The sequence below is a fragment of the Cyrtonyx montezumae genome, unplaced genomic scaffold (assembly GCF_038088225.1).
Source record: "Cyrtonyx montezumae isolate F1298 unplaced genomic scaffold, pur_monq_1.0 scaffold_3, whole genome shotgun sequence".
Classification (NCBI taxonomy): Eukaryota; Metazoa; Chordata; class Aves; order Galliformes; family Odontophoridae; genus Cyrtonyx; species Cyrtonyx montezumae.
The window spans coordinates 83,686,924-83,704,676 of record NW_027072034.1 but is presented as its reverse complement, the minus strand read 5'-3'; the positions used below and the strand labels follow the sequence as shown (position 1 = coordinate 83,704,676).

Below are 17,753 nucleotides of genomic sequence, written 5' to 3'. Positions count from 1 at the left end.
TTGTGAAATGTCTGTTCCTTTCCTTCTCATCCCTCCCAATTCTTGCCCACCAAGAAATGATCCCTTCTTCCAGGGTGATCTGTTACGAGCCATCACCATGTGGGCAGTGTGGCCAAAACAGCAGTGCTACTCCTTAATTTGGAAAGATGCTGGAGTTGAAATGGAGTGTTGCTCGCAGAGATGTTTCTCCAGGCTATACCTTTGTGTAAAGAATGAAGACAACTACATTTTCACCCCACCTCCCTTGGTATTCTGTAGCTCTAGCTAGACTATAAAATGTTTTGCTGGAAGATGTTAAATAAAAAACACTGTTCACCTACAGACTTGGAAAATCCCTTTGAGGTTTTTACCCTAGATTCTTCAAGGTTTTTACCTCCAGAGCTAGGTCTCTGGATAGTAATCCGTAGATAAAGCTCTAAGAAGAAAAAACAAAGCTCATTTATTTGAAAGAAAAATACATTTAATATATTAAACAATCAAAACAATAGCAAGGCGCTGCTTTAGAGTGTTGATGCAACCTTTCAATAAGAGTTTAAATCTCAGCTCCACCTTGCAGGATGTTTGCATGGATTTGGGAAAAGCGTATCCTGGTCAACATATAAAACCTGTGCATCTTCCAACTGAATTGAAGAAAAGAAGCTGAGAAACTTAACAGCAGAGTTGTGTTACCATTAAGTCGGGCATTCTTTATTAGTGGTGCCAGGAAGCACTGGGGATATTTCCACCATAAGTGCTTTCCCGATTATGTGATTCTTAGTTCATGTTATTTCCATAGATAGTACATATTCATCAGTTACCCACGAGATAATTAACACAGACATGCCTATCTCAGGAGTGATTTATGAGGTTCTCAGTCTTCTACTCCACGGTCTCTTCTACCGTCTAGCATCCTTTCAGCATCATGACAGTGAAGCTGAGTGCCTTCTGCTTCATACAGTGGTCTTCCTCGCTCACTCTCCAGATGAACTTTCACTGATGCATTCTCAGTAGGAGAATGCCTATCATAATTTATAGGTACCAAAATCATAACAACTCAGCACTTTGGCCATTATTTCTTAACTTCTGCTCATCCTTGGATAGAGGTAAGTTTGGCAACCTGTCTTGTAATGAAGTATACCAGGGTGTTGGAAAATAAGGAGAACAGAGGTGAGTATCTTGATGTCTGCCTGCTGCATCCCAATCTACTCCCAGAGTGAGACAGTTTGACCTTGCCTGAAGGTCCTTTTGATATTTGATAAGGCTACTTGTGTCTTCATTATTGTGTTTCTTTTGCTGAAGGTCTCTTAAAAGAGAATAGCCAATGCTACATCCATAACCATTTGCAACACCCAAAAGCTATTAACAGTTTTGCAAGCAAGAACTAGTCACATAATGCAACAATTATACAGCCATATTTCTAAAAAGATGCTACTAAAATATACTGTGTATTTACTTCTTCTAATCGCAGCTGGGTGCACAGCCTCACAGAGCCTGTGTGCTGAACCAGTTGGGCACGGGCTGCCCTCAACAACCTTATCAGCCACAGACAGGTAGCTGGGGACAGGCTACTGATATGAGATTGGCAGGTAGTTAAACAGGCGGTCAGTGGGGTGAGCGAGTGGTGCGTGACACCATTTCAGAGGCAGGAGGCAGCTCACACAGGAGCCTGTGTTTTGAGGAGCTGCATAGACACGGGGCCTCAGGATGGTGAAAAGAGAGAAGCCTCATCTCTGCATGTGATGAAAACGAGGAGCTTTGGCCATCTGGAAAAGTGTGTTGCACGCCCTAGACTGTATCACGAGAATGGACCTGCCCCCAAAGACGCATAGGGGACGGAGCCGAGCGACTTGAGGGAGCATCGCGCATGCCGCCGCCCCCACAGAAGCGCACTCAGGCCTGGGAACTACGCTTCCCGGAATGCAACGGGCTACGCGCGCAGGCGCAGTGCGCGAAGCCAGTTCCGGAAGCCAAGCTCGTTGCAGGCCGTGGTAACGGTGAGACGCTCGCCATGTCGACGGTAGCGGCTGCCAGCTGTGACTCCAAGGGGGCTGGGGAGGTGCGGGACGAGAAGAAGCCGCTGAAGCCCTGCTGCGCCTGTCCCGAGACCAAGAAGGCGCGGGACGCCTGGTGAGTGACCGGGCCGCGGCATCGAGCTGTGTGGGCGCCTCGTTAGGATTAACGCGTGGCGGCCCGGCGTAACGGAGGGCGGGGGCCGGCTGCTGCCTAGGGGGCTTCGCTGCTGCTGGCTCTGCAAAAGTCAGGCGTGTGTGTCCAGGACCCCCTGAGAAAAGGGGATGAGGTGCGAGTGTAGCGTCTGGTGGAGCTGCCGTGGGTGACAGGCGCTTCTCGTCACGCTTACCATAGCGAAACTAAAACGCCGACGAGTAGAAGGTATTTTCGTACTCGCAATTTTATAGTTCGTCCTTCTGGCAGTGAAGTCCCCGCCCCTGGGGCAGGAAATGCTCTGCGAGCTGCCGGAGAGCGAGTCTGAACTGGTTCTGTGGTGTGTGCTGCGCTGCAGTGATGGCAGCTTCCTGATACTGGTGGAATACATAATGGACACTGAGATGGATGAGTGATATCAGAAGTTACTGTTTGTGGCAGTGCCTTTATTTTTAATAAATGGATGGACTTTTCTTCCTTTTTTTTTTTTTCACAGAATCCCTAATAGCCACCATAAACTGGGCAAAACTATGGTTTATTCGTAAAGCCACTCTAATCTGTCCTGTATGGTAGAAACTTTGTCCCTGTCCTTACTGAATGATTTGAGAACTAGCTGTCAAGATCAGCAACCTGACAAAGTGAAGCAACAACCACGTACTGTATAATAAAATCCCAGTGGACGTACTCATTATGGACTTTAGGATTGCTACCTTACACACGATAGGCCAAAAAAATCTCTGGAGCCTAATTGGTTTGGTTACATTTTGTGTTTTTATTTTAATTGTCCTCAACAGCTTGTCAGCTGTGTGGTTTTGACTAATGGTAGGATAACATTTCATTGCTGAACCTTGGAAATCTTTTTGTTTTGCAGCATCATTGAGAAGGGAGAAGAAAATTGCGGCCACTTAATTGAAGCTCACAAAGAATGTATGAGAGCTCTGGGCTTCAAGATATGAGTGAAATGAGTAAGATGATGTGTGTGGTGAGTATAGCCTATAGGAACACAGTCAGTGCTTGATTTTTGTCTCTGAAGTATCCTGGCATCTCAGCAGCTGCTGCTGGAAGGTACAGGATACTGTCCCTGATGGCAATGGGCAAATCTTCCCTAAAAGAGGGAAGGAAAAGTAAACCTCAGTGACCCTGGAGTAACCATTGCTCCCCTTGTGAGGCTGCTGAAGCCTTCTGGAAGCACAGAACCCATGTGAATGGCTCTTGAATAGTGAAGTTTGGTTCTGTCTCTGTTCTCTTTCAACAAATCTGGAGTTCAATTTAGATTTCTAATGGTAGGACACTGTGTCTAGTTCACCCCCCTCCTTCATCCAAATGCAAAAGTCACATCAAGAAGAAAACCTTTTCTTGTCTCATCCTCTTTGGAAACAAAGATAACTGTCCCTGGAGTTGAAAAAGAAACTCTGGAACCAGTTTAAGAGCAGAGTAGGGATGTTTGTAAACAATACTCTGAATGACTGGAGACTGTTGAATCGCCCCTTGATATTCTGTGGGAATCCATGTTTAATGCATCTGCCTTTCCTCCCTTTTCTAGATGATGACTGTTGCGTGACTGGTGTACTGGAAGGCTGAAAAATAAATTATTTCTGCGAGTTGCTTCAAGGGACAAATATGATAAAAGAACCTATTTATAAATAGAGCCTTTAATGGTAGACTGTGTATCACGTCTGCAGCTTTTCCACTGTTACTTCTTTATTGCTGGTATAGAAAATATATATTTTTCCCTCTTAATAAAAGTCTAAAAATGTTAAGTGATCCTGACTTCTGTTTTTTGTTTGTTTGTTTTCAGTAAAAAGAAAAAAAAAAGACAATAGTTACTCAAAACACTGTGCCATATGAATGGGGAGAGTGAGAAAAGCTTTAATTGAAATGAGAACAGGGATCATTCAGACCAAGTGGGTCTTCAGTGTGGGTTTTCCCTTTGCAAATTGTGAAATCATGGTAGCAACATTGTTGTGTTACTGCTTTCAGCAAAGTCATGCTGAGGCTTGTTGAGCAGCTTGTAACTGTATTTCCAGCAAAGGCAACTGCAGTCTTATGAAAGGAATTGTTTTTTAGAGTCAAAACTGGATTTACTTTCCCCTACTGAAAAGTAGAAACAATTTTAATACAGGTCTGCCCCAGAATTACAATTCTTTTTAATGAAGAATTAAGAGCTTTTCTGTACTGAGCTCAAACTCTTGAGCTAATTGTCCTTGAAAGGAAGGGGAGGACTGCAGGTAGCTCCCCTGAAATAAAAGGGGTTATTTATGCCCAGTTTTTTTTTTTTTTTTTTGTTGGGTTGGTTTTGTACTAGGTTTCATAGAGGCTTTTTATTTTCTGTCTTTTCCCTCTCTTGTGTGAGATCAGAGTGGGAAGGTGTTTGTGGCCTTTTATTTCTTCTTACAGTCCAGAGCAGAAAGTGAAGTTGGAATTTGTCACCGATAGGATTTTTTTTGTTTCACGTTATGTCTCCATACCAACTTAATGTTTTTCTTCCTTTGGCAAGTTAGCTTTAAGGTAACATGGCTGGTTATTTCTTTTCTTCCTGACGAGCTTTCTTTTCAGAAACTGAAGATAAGAAATCAGCTTTGTCTTGTTTGCTGTTGAAGGTACGTGTGTAGTAGTAATCCTTTGTCTGTGTGCTGGGGATTGCATATTATGAACTAGCAGCAGTGGGCCTGTGAACGTTGTTATGTGACACTTGGTATTGTCTCTGCCAAGAATTACAGGTTCTGTGAGAGGAATTCATACTGCTTTCTAGAATGTTTCATAAGCAAAGTAAAGAGACTGGTAGGGGAGAATGGAGTGCTATTTTAATAAGAACCAGAAACGGAAAAAATGGATTCCCGTGCACAAATTCTGGAGACATCTAGACCTGTATAAAATGAAAGGCATGGTAGATGTTCTCAAATTTTTTGGAAGAAAGGAAAATGATGGATAGTCTGCTGCGGTACTGGTGTGCAGCTGCTCAAGAGATACTGGACAGCTGTATACTTAAAAGCAACAATTGCCTTGTAGTCCAATCTTGCTGAGAGGCTTCCATTATTACTACAGGATTCTTGTGGTGTAGGTTCAAAGCTTGAATGGAGGGGGAATAATGGCAGACTCTACTCTGCACATGGTGTTCAGTGTAGCTGCAAGGACATGAAGCAGGAGTTGGAAATGTGACCAGCTGCATAGCAGTAGTTCCACTAAACACAATACAAGTTATCTTTGTACGTTAGCAATTGACCGTGAACTTTTCTGGAACACTCTTGAGACCTTTACCAACTGTTGTAAATGCTATGTGACTTGAAACATCATGTGGACAGTCTGGAACTAGAGGGTTTATTAGTGTGTATATATGTTTTGCAAACTGCTGTCAGTAATTTAAAAAAATTCTCTAATTATACCCACTCTGACTTTAGGCCATCAAGGTATTAATGTCCACAACTCAGGTGATTAGACTTCTTTTGAGATTACAGGGTCACTAGTGAACCTATATAAGTCCTGAAGAAAATAACAGATCAGGTAGCTGCTGCGGGGTCTGAGGCTGATAATCTTTTGATACAGGGCTGCTCTCAAAGATAGATGATAATGCCGTGTACGCAGATCTATTTGCCAAACATAATGCACCTGGTTTGCATCATCACCTGTTACTGAATGTGAAGTGCTACTGAGTGAGTTCATTATATGTAAGAAGTCAGTAGAAACCACTTACATGCTGCTGATGTCAGGGCTGAAGAACTCGATGTATCTATTTTATTTCCTCACATGCTCGTTTTGTTGTAATGCCTATTGTCTTCTTCCAGTGAAGAGTTTTGATGCTGCTCAAGTATCTTATTATTTGCTCTCTTGATTCCAAGTTATTTTGAGCTTGATATCTCCCTTCTAGTGTTTGTTTAGCTTTTTCCCTTGAGTCAGTATTGGCTTGTGCGTGCTCAGCTTGGAAGGACCTCAGCACCCCTAGGTAAGAAGGCATGTATTCCAATTCTAGGCAATGCATTAGAATAAAATCTATTTTCAGAAAACTAAGACAGTTATTTAAACTCTTGTTGGATAGAAAACTGAAGCAAGGGCCTTGGTGTATCATTTTTTAATAGTTGCCAGACACCTCCACAAGCACTGATCCAAACAAATGCTTGAAGCAACCTCAGCAGCTCAGGCACTCTTGCATGTTGCCACTGAGGACTCTTAATTCTGTATCCTCAATGATACAGGCTTTGATTTGTATAAGTTACAGCACTAGTATAAAAAGTCAAGGCTTGACCCCAATTGAATGTGCCAATACTGTAAAGGAAGTCTGGCTCTGAGGTATCTTCCTTGCAATCTTAATGCCTGCAGTTACTGACATCAATGTTTTTTTCCAAGCGAGATGTGTCCTGTAAGATATCAGGGTAGCACTTTCTTTGTCCTAAGGAGTGGTTAACTCTGTGTACCCTACGTATCTTCTGCAAGAATTTGCCTGAGGTAAAAACATGTTACTTTTTCTCTTTTTTGGTCCCTTTCTTTGGTAGAACTGCAGAAGTTTTTTCATAGTACAGAAAAGCAGGAGAAATTATGACCTGATGTTACATGCAGGAATGGGATCTACCAGAAAGAAAAGGAAGAGCTGGATGGTGTTTAAAACTGTTGAAGCTGGGCTCTGAAGTGAATCCATTATTCAGATGGGACAGATCTAGAGGTAATCTTACTGCAACTTTGCTTTTCATAATGCTTCTTGAAATGCAGTTCAGTATTATTATCTACAGCAGTTCATTTTTATCTTGCATATCTTATGTAACATATCTTAAGTGTTGCCCAACTTTATATCAAATGCTAGCTCACCTTGAAAAAGGTGTCCCTTATGATATTGCATTTGCAGAGGCCTTAAGGTAGTTGCTCTCAACAATAGCTTGTGTAGCATGAACGTGACAATGATAGGAAAAGCAGAATTTGGCTCCCAATACTGTTGCTGTAGTGCTTTGGCTGTAAGATCATCCTTTCCTCTCTGCAAAGGGGCTAAGGATGCCTCTTGCGCTGAGCTTTGTTATGCATAGTTGGTAGAATTTCTTAAGTAAGGGATCATTGGAGGCAAGTTTCCCTGTATCACTTCACCCTTAACACAAGCATGTTTCTGAGTGGATTGTACTCACCCCCTGAGCAAAGCTTAATTTGTGTCATTTCCTTGCCACGTGGCAAACTGGTCAAGGTTCCTTCACTGCTCATAGTCCAGCATTGTGTTGCACATAAACTAGTCATTGCAGAGAGCAGTCGTGCTGGCTGAGACCATGATGTTTTCTTCAAGGCTTCCGTGAAGCATTGCTTGTGCCTCACCCAGTTGATAGCGTTATCCTAGAGCACTATTAGTGGGAGAGCTGATTGTGTTTCTTTAAATGAATGGTGCCAATAGGAATGGCATGTTAGGCAGGGCAGCTGCAAGCTCATCCTGAAACACAACCACCCTTGGAAACCCAATCCCTACCCCACTGACCCATGTGAGCTGACTTCATACTGTTGACTGACCATGCCGGTTGCGTCAATGCCTGAAATGTAACTGCTTCCTGGCAGCAGGGTGGATCCTGCTGGTGTGATTGACAACGTGTTACTCGAAGCAGGGGAAAAGCTGCATTTACACATCTTACCCATGACTGACAATGCAGGCCTGCTGCTTGTGGGGTGAGAGAATCCTCACTCAGTTGGGATGTATGTGCACTCACAAATGTACTCTGGTGCTATACCTCAGGCCTCTAGGACTGAAATGCCCTGCCCGTGGAGAGGCTGTGCTGCAGAGCCCATTGCTGGAAAATAACATCCCACGGAACAGCCTCTCTTCTGCTGAAATCCTGGCACTGCTGCCTGTTGCAGCAGGAGAAGGAGACACCCTTTCTCCTTTTATGTTCTGTGTGAGGGTCACTTTCTTGCAAGAGCACAGAGCAGTGCTGAGCCCTGCAGATACCTGGAGTTCTCAGTGATAAAGCCTGTTGCTCTCCCTCTCCTTTCCCCTCATTGCACTGGTCTTATCTGGGTGCCTGAGTTATGTTAAGTGGCGGGTGCGTGCCTGTTCTCCATTCCCCTTGCTGCTTTTGCTCCTTGGATTTCAATTCCAAACATGGTTATCCCTCTGGGGTCCCTCTCCTCGCTGCTGCCAAGTGATAGACGTACCAAATCCAACCCAGCCGCCCTCCCTGCCGTGCTCTCACGGGCTCATTTTCACTTCCAGAGGGCTGGCGACAGGAGCATTGCAACCAGATCTCTAACTGGGCTCAGAGTTTTCCAGCTAATGGCCTCTGCTTTCTTTTCTCCTGAGCTTTTTCAGCTTCTGTTTAGCCAGATCTGTTTTTCTTTGGTGCAGCCAGGGAGAGGGCCAGCCTGATTTGTGAGCCACAAAGAGGAAAAGTGAGCGCTTTGGGGATTTTTCAGGAGTGAAAACATCTAGCAGTGCTTTAACATGTTGCTGTGAAGTGCATTTCTATGGGACTGGCCCGTGCTGAGGAGTAGGAGGAGGAGCAGCCACCCAGCAGCTCTTGTTTCAGACCTCTGCACTCTTTGCATATGACAATTGCTTTTTAACGCCAGCCGGCCAGGGCAGGATGAGCACCAGCAGCCCCTCCTGGGACCAAGCTATCCTCCAGCCTCCTGCCTGCGATGCCTGGAAGGAGCATATGGAGGGAGCGGCCTACCACCTGGCCAGCTGTATCGTCCTCCTGGGCTACATGGGTGGCAGTGGCATCTTTGGGTCCCTCTACATCTTCGGCCTCCTGGCCCCGGGCTACTTCTGCTATGCCCTGTGGGGCTGGCTGAGTGCCTGCGGGCTTGACATCTTAGTCTGGAATGCGCTGCTCGTCCTTACCTGCGTGCTGCAGCTGGCCCACCTGGCTTACCGGCTCCGCAGAGACACCGTCCCTGAAGAGTTTGAGCTTCTCTACAAGGCCATGTACCTGCCCTTGCAGGTACCCCTGGAAGTCTACAGAGAAATCGTGAAGTGCTGTGAAGAGCAAGTGCAGTCACTAGGCCGAGACCAGAATTATGCAGTGGAGGGCAAGACGCCCATCGACCGCCTCTCCTTGCTGCTGTCTGGCAGGTAAAGCTCTCCTGGTTCCCAGCAGACCCACAGCAAAGTGCTGAGGCTGCTGTTTGTAGATTTCCCCCTCTGTACTGATTAGGGTGGTGATAATTTCCTTTGTCTGACTGGGTGTTGAGATATGCATCTGCCTGCTGCGTCTGCTGATTTTTTAATTTGCCTTTGTGCTTTTTTTATATATAAAAATATTTCAGGTAATGACACACAGAACCAAGCAATATGCAGTGAAGCTGCCAGTACAGCTGTGCTTGTGATAATGTTGTGGGGTCCTTACCACTTTCTTTGTCATTTTAAAGTGATTTTATTTTCAGTGGAGCCGTCAGAGCAGATGTGTCTGAACCTATGTTCCAGACAAGGCTTTGTGCTATGGGTGGCTGAGTACACCAAGCTGGAGTCCTTGGTTCACCTGCTGCCCTGGCCAGCAGTGTTAAGGGAGACTTCTCTCCCTGTTCCCAATACCTGGACTCTCAAGGCTCAGTTTTTCCTCTTTGAGGGTCATTTTGTCAATAGAGAATTCATCTCACCTCAACAGGCGTCTTTCTTTTTTTCTACTGTCATGCATTCACACCTTCTTGGACCATCAAGGAAAACCTCAGGTTCTGTAGATAGTTGCAGCTGATTGCCTGCAAACTGTGTCAATTTGCTATTTATTTTTTGGGGGGGGAGTGATTTTAGAGTGAACTGTGCTAATGGAGTAATGGCATTTGTTTACCCTTGAGCCTGTGGCACACATCCATGATATTTTCCAATTCACAAAATCGAAATGCAGAAAATAGTAGTGATATTAACTGCTGCCAGGCACTCAGCAGTAATGTCAGGAGAGAGTAAAAAGGGAAAGAGACCTGTAAGTGTCTCACAAGGATATTCCTTTGGAAAGACAAATCCAGCACCACCTGAAACCTGTGGTCTACTGCAGTGGAGGTGAGGGGTGCGTGAAGAAGGGCTGTCCTTGTTTGTTGTTTTTTGTGTGTTTGTGCATTTTCGAGGGATGTGTTAAAAGCATTCTGGGACCACCAACTAGGCCATCTGAGAGGAAATTGGTTAAAAGTATGTCTACTGGATGCCCTTCTCCTTAGCAAACCCCATTGCTGAGCAGCCTCCTTTGTACTGGACCTGCAAATAGCATTTCTGGGGAGAGCTGGTGCTGCCTTGCCTTGCACTGGGTCATCTGCTGCTGCTCTGTGGGCACACAACACTGCAATGGCCAGTAAGCCAGTGCTGATGGGGTGGTTCTGCTCTTTTTTGCTGTGGGAAGTATGCATCTTACTATGGGATGCTCAGTGGAGGTGGGATTGGATTTGCATTTCTTGGTACCCACTCTGTTACCTTATGAGGCCATAGCTGACCCTGCAGAGCATAACTGCTGTTATGATGCCCTCTCTGGAACTGAGTAATAACAAGATAAGGTGGGCTGGAAGCACAGGATGTGCCTGCAACAGAAAGTCTTGCAGTCCCTGACCTTCCCAGGCAGTGCATCTAACTGACTGGAATACGGCAGTGAACTGAGCCTTGTAACTCCTGAAAGCTGGAATTGCCCCTGAGCTCATGCTACTGCTGAGTGTGGCAGCAGAGAGATAAGAGATCCTAAATCATGCAGCAGTGTGGTAGTGCAGATCTAAGAACAGAGCTGCTGTTCCAGGCTGTGTAAATGTTGCTTGGAAGGCAAGAGGCTGAGAGATTAAATGTGTAGTGAACTTTGAGTTTGCAGCATGATGATGTCAGTGTGATTTTGGGAGAAAACTGTGTAGCATGGAGGTGAGGATTGCCTGCCCTCATGCAACTCTAAGGAAAGGGGGAAGATGCCGATAGAGGTATGGTCAGGCTGAGAAGTATTTGAACAGCAGCAGCCCTGTAGGCTGAGAAGTCCTGGTTTAGGACTGACATTGTACCTGTGTAGGCTAAGTAAGCAGTAAAGAAATAAAACAGGTGGAGAGCAGGGCACTGGCAATGAATCTCATTTCCTACAGAGTAGAAGAGGGACAGCCCCAAAGGCCAGAGCATTTGCAACTGTCTGGGAGGCTGTGGGAAACATATGAGGCAGGTAGAAGGCCTCTCCTTACAGGTAGGACTGGCTGTGTGGTCAATTTCATGGGGTGTCTGTTTTGCTATCTAAGTCTGTGCATCTTGCCTGTACCCGCAGGGTCCGTGTGAGCCAGGATGGGCAGTTCCTCCACTACGTCTTCCCATACCAATTCCTGGACTCTCCAGAGTGGGAGTCACTGCGACCTTCTGAGGAAGGAACGTTCCAGGTAACCCAGAGGGTCACTCAGTCTTGCTCCTAGTATCCCACAGACAACCAGCAGCAGTGCCAGGCATGGTTCAGCAGGCAGTGAGGCCTTTGGCTGCTGGCTTGCTGCTGTCAGAATGCTCCCTCATAACAACACTGAAGTGTTTGCCCAGTGGGCTGCTTTATTCTGTGGCAGGATGGCAACTATTTGGGGTGGAGAAGCAGAAAGGACTATTCACGCCTGAATATGGTCCTTTCTGAGCAGAGGAATCCCCTGCTGAGAGACCAGACCAATTGTTATTTGTGTCAATTGAGAGGGTTTTGTTCTTGCTGTCAACACCACAGTATTTGGCTTTTTTTCTGGAGGAGATTATGCAAGCCGTATCTCTCTGCCTTTAACCCATGAGCCAGGACAGGCTGATAGTTGGGGCAAACAAGGAGGGTCTTTTCTAGTCCCATGGAAGCGTGGGACAGCCATGAGGGAATTATGATGCTGTTACGAGAATGGCCATGTTCAGTTTTGGTTAACCCAAGACAGCTCCCCATATCTGCTTTCCTCAGGTCTGAATTTGGCCTGGGAACTGTGTGAGAGGAGTCATGGTGACTGGTTCTGAAACCATCTCTGATGATCACAATCCTGCCAGAGGAGCAGTGGCAGGGAATGGCTGACACTGTGAGAGTGGCACAGACTTGTGAACAGAAATTGAGATGCCAGACTAAAGTACTGAGGTGGATAGAGGATAACAACAGCATGGCTGTGCCAGAGGTGGGGGTATCTTGTGTTCTGCACCAGGCTCCAACCCACTCCTGGGTTGTGTTTGAGTAAGAGCTGAGGAGAGAGAACAATACTTCTTGTTCCCTGAGGGGAAATGGTCCCGCTAGGGCAGGAAACATCTGCACAGACATTTGCAGTGCTTTCTGAGCTATTATCTGTGGAAGCAAATGTTCCTGGAGATTTTGGTCAGGGAGATCGGTTGTGAGAGGCACTGGGAGAGGGAGGTGTTGGTCTAGGTGGAGGAAGGTATGCTAGAAATGCTAAAATCTTGTCTGCTCGCTAAGGAGAGTGAAGAAGTATGAGGCTACCTGAAACCAGCATTCATCAGGTGAGGTTTGACTGGTCCATGTTCCTGGCAGAACACTGTTCTTGCTGCCAATGGTGATGTGCTATTTTTGGCAACTGTTAGATCCACTAGTTCCTCTTATCTGTGTCACTTCCAGCACCACAATCGTGTGGGTAGAAAAATGTGTATTTCACTCTATACCTTTGCTGGATGAGTACATGGAAGGGTTTTCTTGCCCACATTTCCCACCTTGGCTGCCTGGGTTAAGCAGTTTTAGGCTCACTGAGAAGTGGCAGAGGCCTGACTCACTCCACTTTTCCTCACGCTTTCTGCCTTGGCCACTTGGTCTTCTTCCCGCTGAGCTGCTGGCTTTTAGTACCTGGAGCAGTCAGGTTCTGTGGCTGGCTCGTTCTCCCAGAATCTCTGATGATACCAGAAGGGTTCATGAACAAATCCTGCTTGTTGCCCTGGTTAGGAAAAAACTTTTATTGTCACAGCTCTTCTAATCCCTTGTAAAAAGCAGAGGCCTTTGATTGCTGTGCCAGAAATTGGTTAGGAAAAGGAGATTCTGCTCACTGAGGTTTCTATGTGACCCATACCCTTGCTAACCTTGCCCTGGGGAAGTTCTTGGGTGTTAGGTCCTGTATTTCTTTCATAGGGCAGCTGCTGGCATGGCAGCAGTGTTAGATATCAGTCCCAAGGACACACACTTGCAACCAAGCCATGTTCAGCTTCCCGATGGCCCTCTGCCACGGTGGCTGGCCAAGGAGACCCCTGTGTATGGAGTGAAAGGGAGCCCCCGGGATATTTTGGTTCCAACGCTTGTTTGCATGCCAATGTCTCCATTACATTCAGATGTTCTTCTTTAGCCCAGGAGCGTTTCACCCTGCATATGTCTCTTGTATTTTATTAATATATTTATTGGATTATACAGTCATGTGCTGTGTATTTTTTAAATTATTGTTAGCCTGGTCTTATAGCTAGCGTAAAAAATGGCTATAATAACTGTCTTGCTGCTCTACAGGTCACACTGACAGCTGAAACTGACTGCAGCTACATCACTTGGCCAAGGCGGCGACTGTACCTCCTCCTGAGGAAGGACCGTTACATTGCCCGCCTCTTCTCCTCTCACCTGGGTTATGACATTTCAGAGAAGCTCTACTCCCTCAATGAGAAGCTCTTCGCCAAGTTTGGTCTCCGCTTTGACATCCGCTTGCCCAGCCTCTACCATGTTCTGGGACCAGCCTCCTCAGAGGGGGAGCTGGAGGAGGCTGAGGAGCTGCCGCGCTCACCGCAGCCTGACCATGAGCTGGACGGGGCCTCTGAGCCCCCTCCACAACCTCCACCACCACCACCACCAGCTGCTTCGCGCCCTCGGTCTTCCCGGCCTGAGAGCGACCTGCTGGGTGAGGACTCCACCAGTCTTGTCTTGGAAGATTTTGCTGAGTTACCAGGGTCATTTATGGACTATGTGAGCGAAGGGGAGTATATGAAGTGAGGGTGATCCCTGCAAGGGCATGCGTCACCCCATGTGGCACCCCCACGTAAGTACCCACCAGTGGCAGCAAGTCCTTCCCCAGCCTCTTGCCCTTGCTTGCCACAGTGCTGGGGAAGAGTGCAGGTGGCTCCCCTGAGGTTCCCAGGGGCAGAGGTACAGCAGCCCCAAAGCAGAGCAGAGGATAGTGTCTGCTTGGCCTTACCAGCTCCCTCCTGGTGGCTCTCGCTCTCCTTTCATGGAGGTTAGCGTATAAGTAAGTAAGAACCTGCAGCATGCAACACTCTTTTTCCCAAGGACATTATCCCCAAATGCACCTTATGGTTGCCAGGTGCACCTGCTTGGTCATAACAGTGCTGGGAAGGATTGTGATACTACCATGAGGTCTGCTGCACTTGGCAGCGTTTGTTTTTTTTTGCTGCTGAAACAGAACCCAACAGGTCCTTGATCTGCGTGATTTTAAGCAGGAGAAGGTAAAGGCTTAATTACAGGCATCAGGCACACAGTGGGGAGTAAGGACTGGTCACCAGCCCATAGGAAGCTCCTCCCTGCCTTGTCCACACTCCTGGGGAGCAGAGGTCCTATAATGGTGTCCAGGTGGGTGGGACGTATGGATACCTGCAAGGACAGCATGTAATCAACTTGCTTGTGGGAGGCAGAACTGTGTCTGGAGATATTCTGGTGTGGAACTGAAGAGGGTAAATGCAGGTGAGAGAGCTGACAACCTCAGTGAGGCCAGCACGGTTAAAACCACCTCCAGTGCTTAGCATGGATTGCTAATGGGAAGCACTGTGCATCGTTCAAAGTCTCCAATGATTCTGAACCCTGGCAGGCCAAATGTAAAATGTTGTTTTTACATGCCCCAAGCTCTACTTTCTGGTAAGTGGGAATAAGATGCTCCCCTCCAAAATGCCAGCTTCTTGCTCTTGGAGGAGAAAACTCCTGGGCTTGGGGACACTGGGGCAGTACAGGCGAACAGAAATAGCTAGTAGAGTGGCTCATACTTGAAATTCAGATCCAAGTGTCTAGAGATAAATTCCATGCTGAGCTACATTTAGCCAGCTGCTGCACGCCAGCTGCAGTCCCCAAATGTGAATTCCTGCTGTCTTGAAGTACTGCTTTCTGACAGCCAGTTGCCAGATTCTAAGCCTGGGCCTGGGATTTCTGTACTAGAAGCGACCACTGTGTGAGTCCAAGATGAGTCTGCGTGGCAGCAAGAAAGCTGAAAAGAGTTTTTGAAAGCAGTAGAGCTGGGAGCTTTTGCTTTCCTATACCATTCTGCTTTGAATTAAGTCCCGTGCCTGTTCCTGCACTTCCATGTCTACAGATTGAAATCTGGGATATAAACAAGTGTGTGGTTTTCCTTGAATTGGATTTTAAGAAAATTTCAGCAAGAGTTTTGCTTAGTTTAATAAAATGTTTCAGGGATTAAAAAAATTAAAATCTTATTTTATTTTCTAGCTTAGGAGTCCTCCTAATTTGACAGTAAGGCTGTAGTCTTCTGGACGTACAAACTTGAAGCTTTTTCAGTCCTTACTTGGAGAAGTAGGAACATGAATCAGTTATGAAACAGTCATCCTCTTAAGTGTCAGGCATTTCTATTAAGTAGATGTAATAAAAAATAATTGCAGTTGGTGCTGTAAGTGGGTTACAGGCACTTTGTCTATGTTTTGCTTGTATGTTGTCTTCTCAGCACTAGGATATCCATTCTCAGGTCATTGGCAGAATTCTCCTGGTAGATGAAGCTCAGAAAATTTCAAATGCAATTACAAAACAAAAAAAAAAAAAGTAAATAAGGAAGGAAGTGATGGAGGCAAGGAACACTACAGCTTTTCTTGAATTGAACCTTTCATCCAACTGTATTTGGCATAAGACATTACTGTGAACATGCAAGCAAAAGGTGCCTGTGTATGTCTGCATTAGGGAAAGCTCATGGGATGCAACACAGAGCTCCACATTCTGTCACAAAGTCCTTTTGATGCATTTGGAAGCTCATGTCTTTCTAGATCTTGGGTCTGAGCCAATGTCAGTGTGGGTTGATACTTGGAGTAGAGATTTGTGATAGAAGCCCAAATGTTCCAGAGGCCAGTATTTGAGGTGGGAGGAGATGGATGGTCTTCCTTTGTCTGTCAGTTTTCTTGTCAGTACGTTGTTCCACCATGACCTGAGCACTTAACAGCAAAACACAGTGCTGGAGAGGAGCTGCAGTCCTCAATCTTGGCTGGGCACAGCTCAGTGGTAAGCTGCACCAGCCTACTGTGGCCTGGGCAAGCACTTTTGTAACTTCTGCCTGAGAAGTGGTGAAAACATTAACAGTAAACAGGGATAGTCCCTGCAGCATCTTTGAGTTATGCAATAGCTGTGGTCTCAGAGCTCCCCTGGGGCTTTCTGCTGTCCTAAGCTCTCATCTGTCTCCCCAGCAGCTTCCAGCCTGGGTAATTACCTACTGGTTCTTTAAATTCTCCTTGCTGGAGTGCTTATGCAAATCACTTTTCTTATCGCTGACTGTTGCAATAGTCACCTTGCTATGCCACAGCGCAAGAGACAATTTTTGAATGCCACAGTGATTTTTGAATGCCCACAGAATGATCTCAGTTGGAAAAGACCTGCAAGGTCATGAAGTCCAACCGTCAGTGTGACCTACTGAGTCCCATCACTAACCACATCCCTTAGTTCCACATCCACACGTCTCTTAGATACCTTCAGAGATGGGAACTCCACCACCGCTCTGAACAGCCTTTTCCAATCCCTGACCACCCTCTCTCTGAAGAATTTCTTCTTAATGTCCAACCTAAACCTCCTCAGTGCAACTGTTTCAGTACGAAATATTCCTGCGTGATGTGTTGTCCTACTGTACTCATCACCTAGTCCTTGAGAGAATTTCTAGTCTGCTTGTGAGCAAATAGACTGTGTTATCCTACTGAAGAGCACATGCTTTCTCAGGAGAACAGCTGTTTCAGTAATTTGTCTGTTTAAAAGAGACAGGTTCAAGGGTTCTGTTCAAAACTTGCTTTTAACAGTGTACTGCTGTATAGCCTAGTGTTCCCTAGCAGATAAAGCTTTAATCCCTGAATGAAAATTCATACAACCAAAAGCCACCTGCCTTTTCCCCCTTCCATGTCGCATTTGCTCTGGCTTCTTCTATAAATGCTTACAAGATTTTAGTTCTGCATCCGTGAGCTGGCTTTCTCTTGTGTGGGCAAAATGGATGGGTGCTTGATAGGTGTCTACATTAGTAGGAATTTTTACACCTGCTTTGCAAGCAAAACTAAAAGGAGCTGTGGGCTTTGTTCTAGTGCTGTTGCAGAAGATGCTTGGAAAAGCTTTGGTTTTGCTGCAGTGTACTTGGATAACATTTTCTGATTTATTTTGTGCAGAAGAACAATATGGTTTTACATGCTAATTTAACAGGAGAGGGGAGGAGGAAAGGTAATGGTGGTTTGTGTCTTGGAATGGTTTTCAAGCCAAGTAAGAATTATTCCTGTGATAATAATGATACTTTCTTTCTTTCTTTGTCTCTTTCTCTCCCCCTTACTTTTCCTTCCCGCTCCATTGCTTTCTTTCCACAGCCTCTGAGAATCTCCGGAGCCACCTTCCTGCTCCCTGCAAAGGACGAGCTCCCCTGGCTCCCACCCAGACCCCTGAGCTCTAGGGAACAGCAGGCTGTTTGGATCTCAAGCCCCTCTGAGGGCGTGTGTACTCACACACCTTCCTGACCAGATGGACACTCTGTAGCACGCACCAAAATGTCTGCCTGCATGGACACGGACACTCAGGAGCACATGAAGCACACGT

At 46.1% G+C, this 17,753-nt stretch overlaps 2 protein-coding genes across 3 annotated transcripts; both read left to right on the top strand.

Moving 5' to 3' along the window:
* The first annotated feature begins 1,929 nt into the window (after nucleotides 1-1,929).
* Nucleotides 1,930-3,912, top strand: LOC136051514 (cytochrome c oxidase copper chaperone). The gene is made up of 3 exons (XM_065740964.1): nucleotides 1,930-2,106; nucleotides 3,014-3,124; nucleotides 3,686-3,912. Exons 1-2 carry the CDS (start codon nucleotides 1,988-1,990, stop codon nucleotides 3,096-3,098), a joined length of 204 nt encoding a protein of 67 aa, XP_065597036.1. The 5' UTR covers nucleotides 1,930-1,987; the 3' UTR covers nucleotides 3,099-3,124; nucleotides 3,686-3,912.
* A 4,388-nt stretch (nucleotides 3,913-8,300) lies between these two features.
* Nucleotides 8,301-17,740, top strand: POPDC2 (popeye domain containing 2). Of its 2 annotated transcripts, none has more exons than XM_065742101.1 (4): nucleotides 8,301-9,175; nucleotides 11,316-11,424; nucleotides 13,488-13,869; nucleotides 17,528-17,740. In XM_065742101.1, the coding sequence occupies exons 1-4, from the start codon at nucleotides 8,685-8,687 to the stop codon at nucleotides 17,608-17,610; spliced, it is 1,065 nt and encodes a 354-aa protein (XP_065598173.1). In that variant the 5' UTR covers nucleotides 8,301-8,684; the 3' UTR covers nucleotides 17,611-17,740. The 2 variants fall into 2 exon arrangements, with proteins under 2 accessions (XP_065598173.1, XP_065598172.1); XM_065742100.1 differs by having other exon boundaries at nucleotides 13,488-14,007; nucleotides 17,528-17,615.
* The last annotated feature ends 13 nt before the right edge of the window (nucleotides 17,741-17,753 follow it).

What these genes read in the sequence shown, in the direction of transcription:
- LOC136051514 (XM_065740964.1), top strand. Translation starts at nt 1,988, where the DNA reads ATGTCGACGGTAGCGGCTGCCAGCTGTGACTCCAAGGGGGCTGGGGAG. An exon ending in AAGAAGGCGCGGGACGCCTG is followed by an intron (nt 2,107 to 3,013) that starts GTGAGTGACCGG and finishes TTTGTTTTGCAG; the next exon opens with CATCATTGAGAAGGGAGAAG.
- POPDC2 (XM_065742100.1), top strand. Translation starts at nt 8,685, where the DNA reads ATGAGCACCAGCAGCCCCTCCTGGGACCAAGCTATCCTCCAGCCTCCT. An exon ending in TCCTTGCTGCTGTCTGGCAG is followed by an intron (nt 9,176 to 11,315) that starts GTAAAGCTCTCC and finishes CTGTACCCGCAG; the next exon opens with GGTCCGTGTGAGCCAGGATG. An exon ending in CTGAGGAAGGAACGTTCCAG is followed by an intron (nt 11,425 to 13,487) that starts GTAACCCAGAGG and finishes GCTGCTCTACAG; the next exon opens with GTCACACTGACAGCTGAAAC.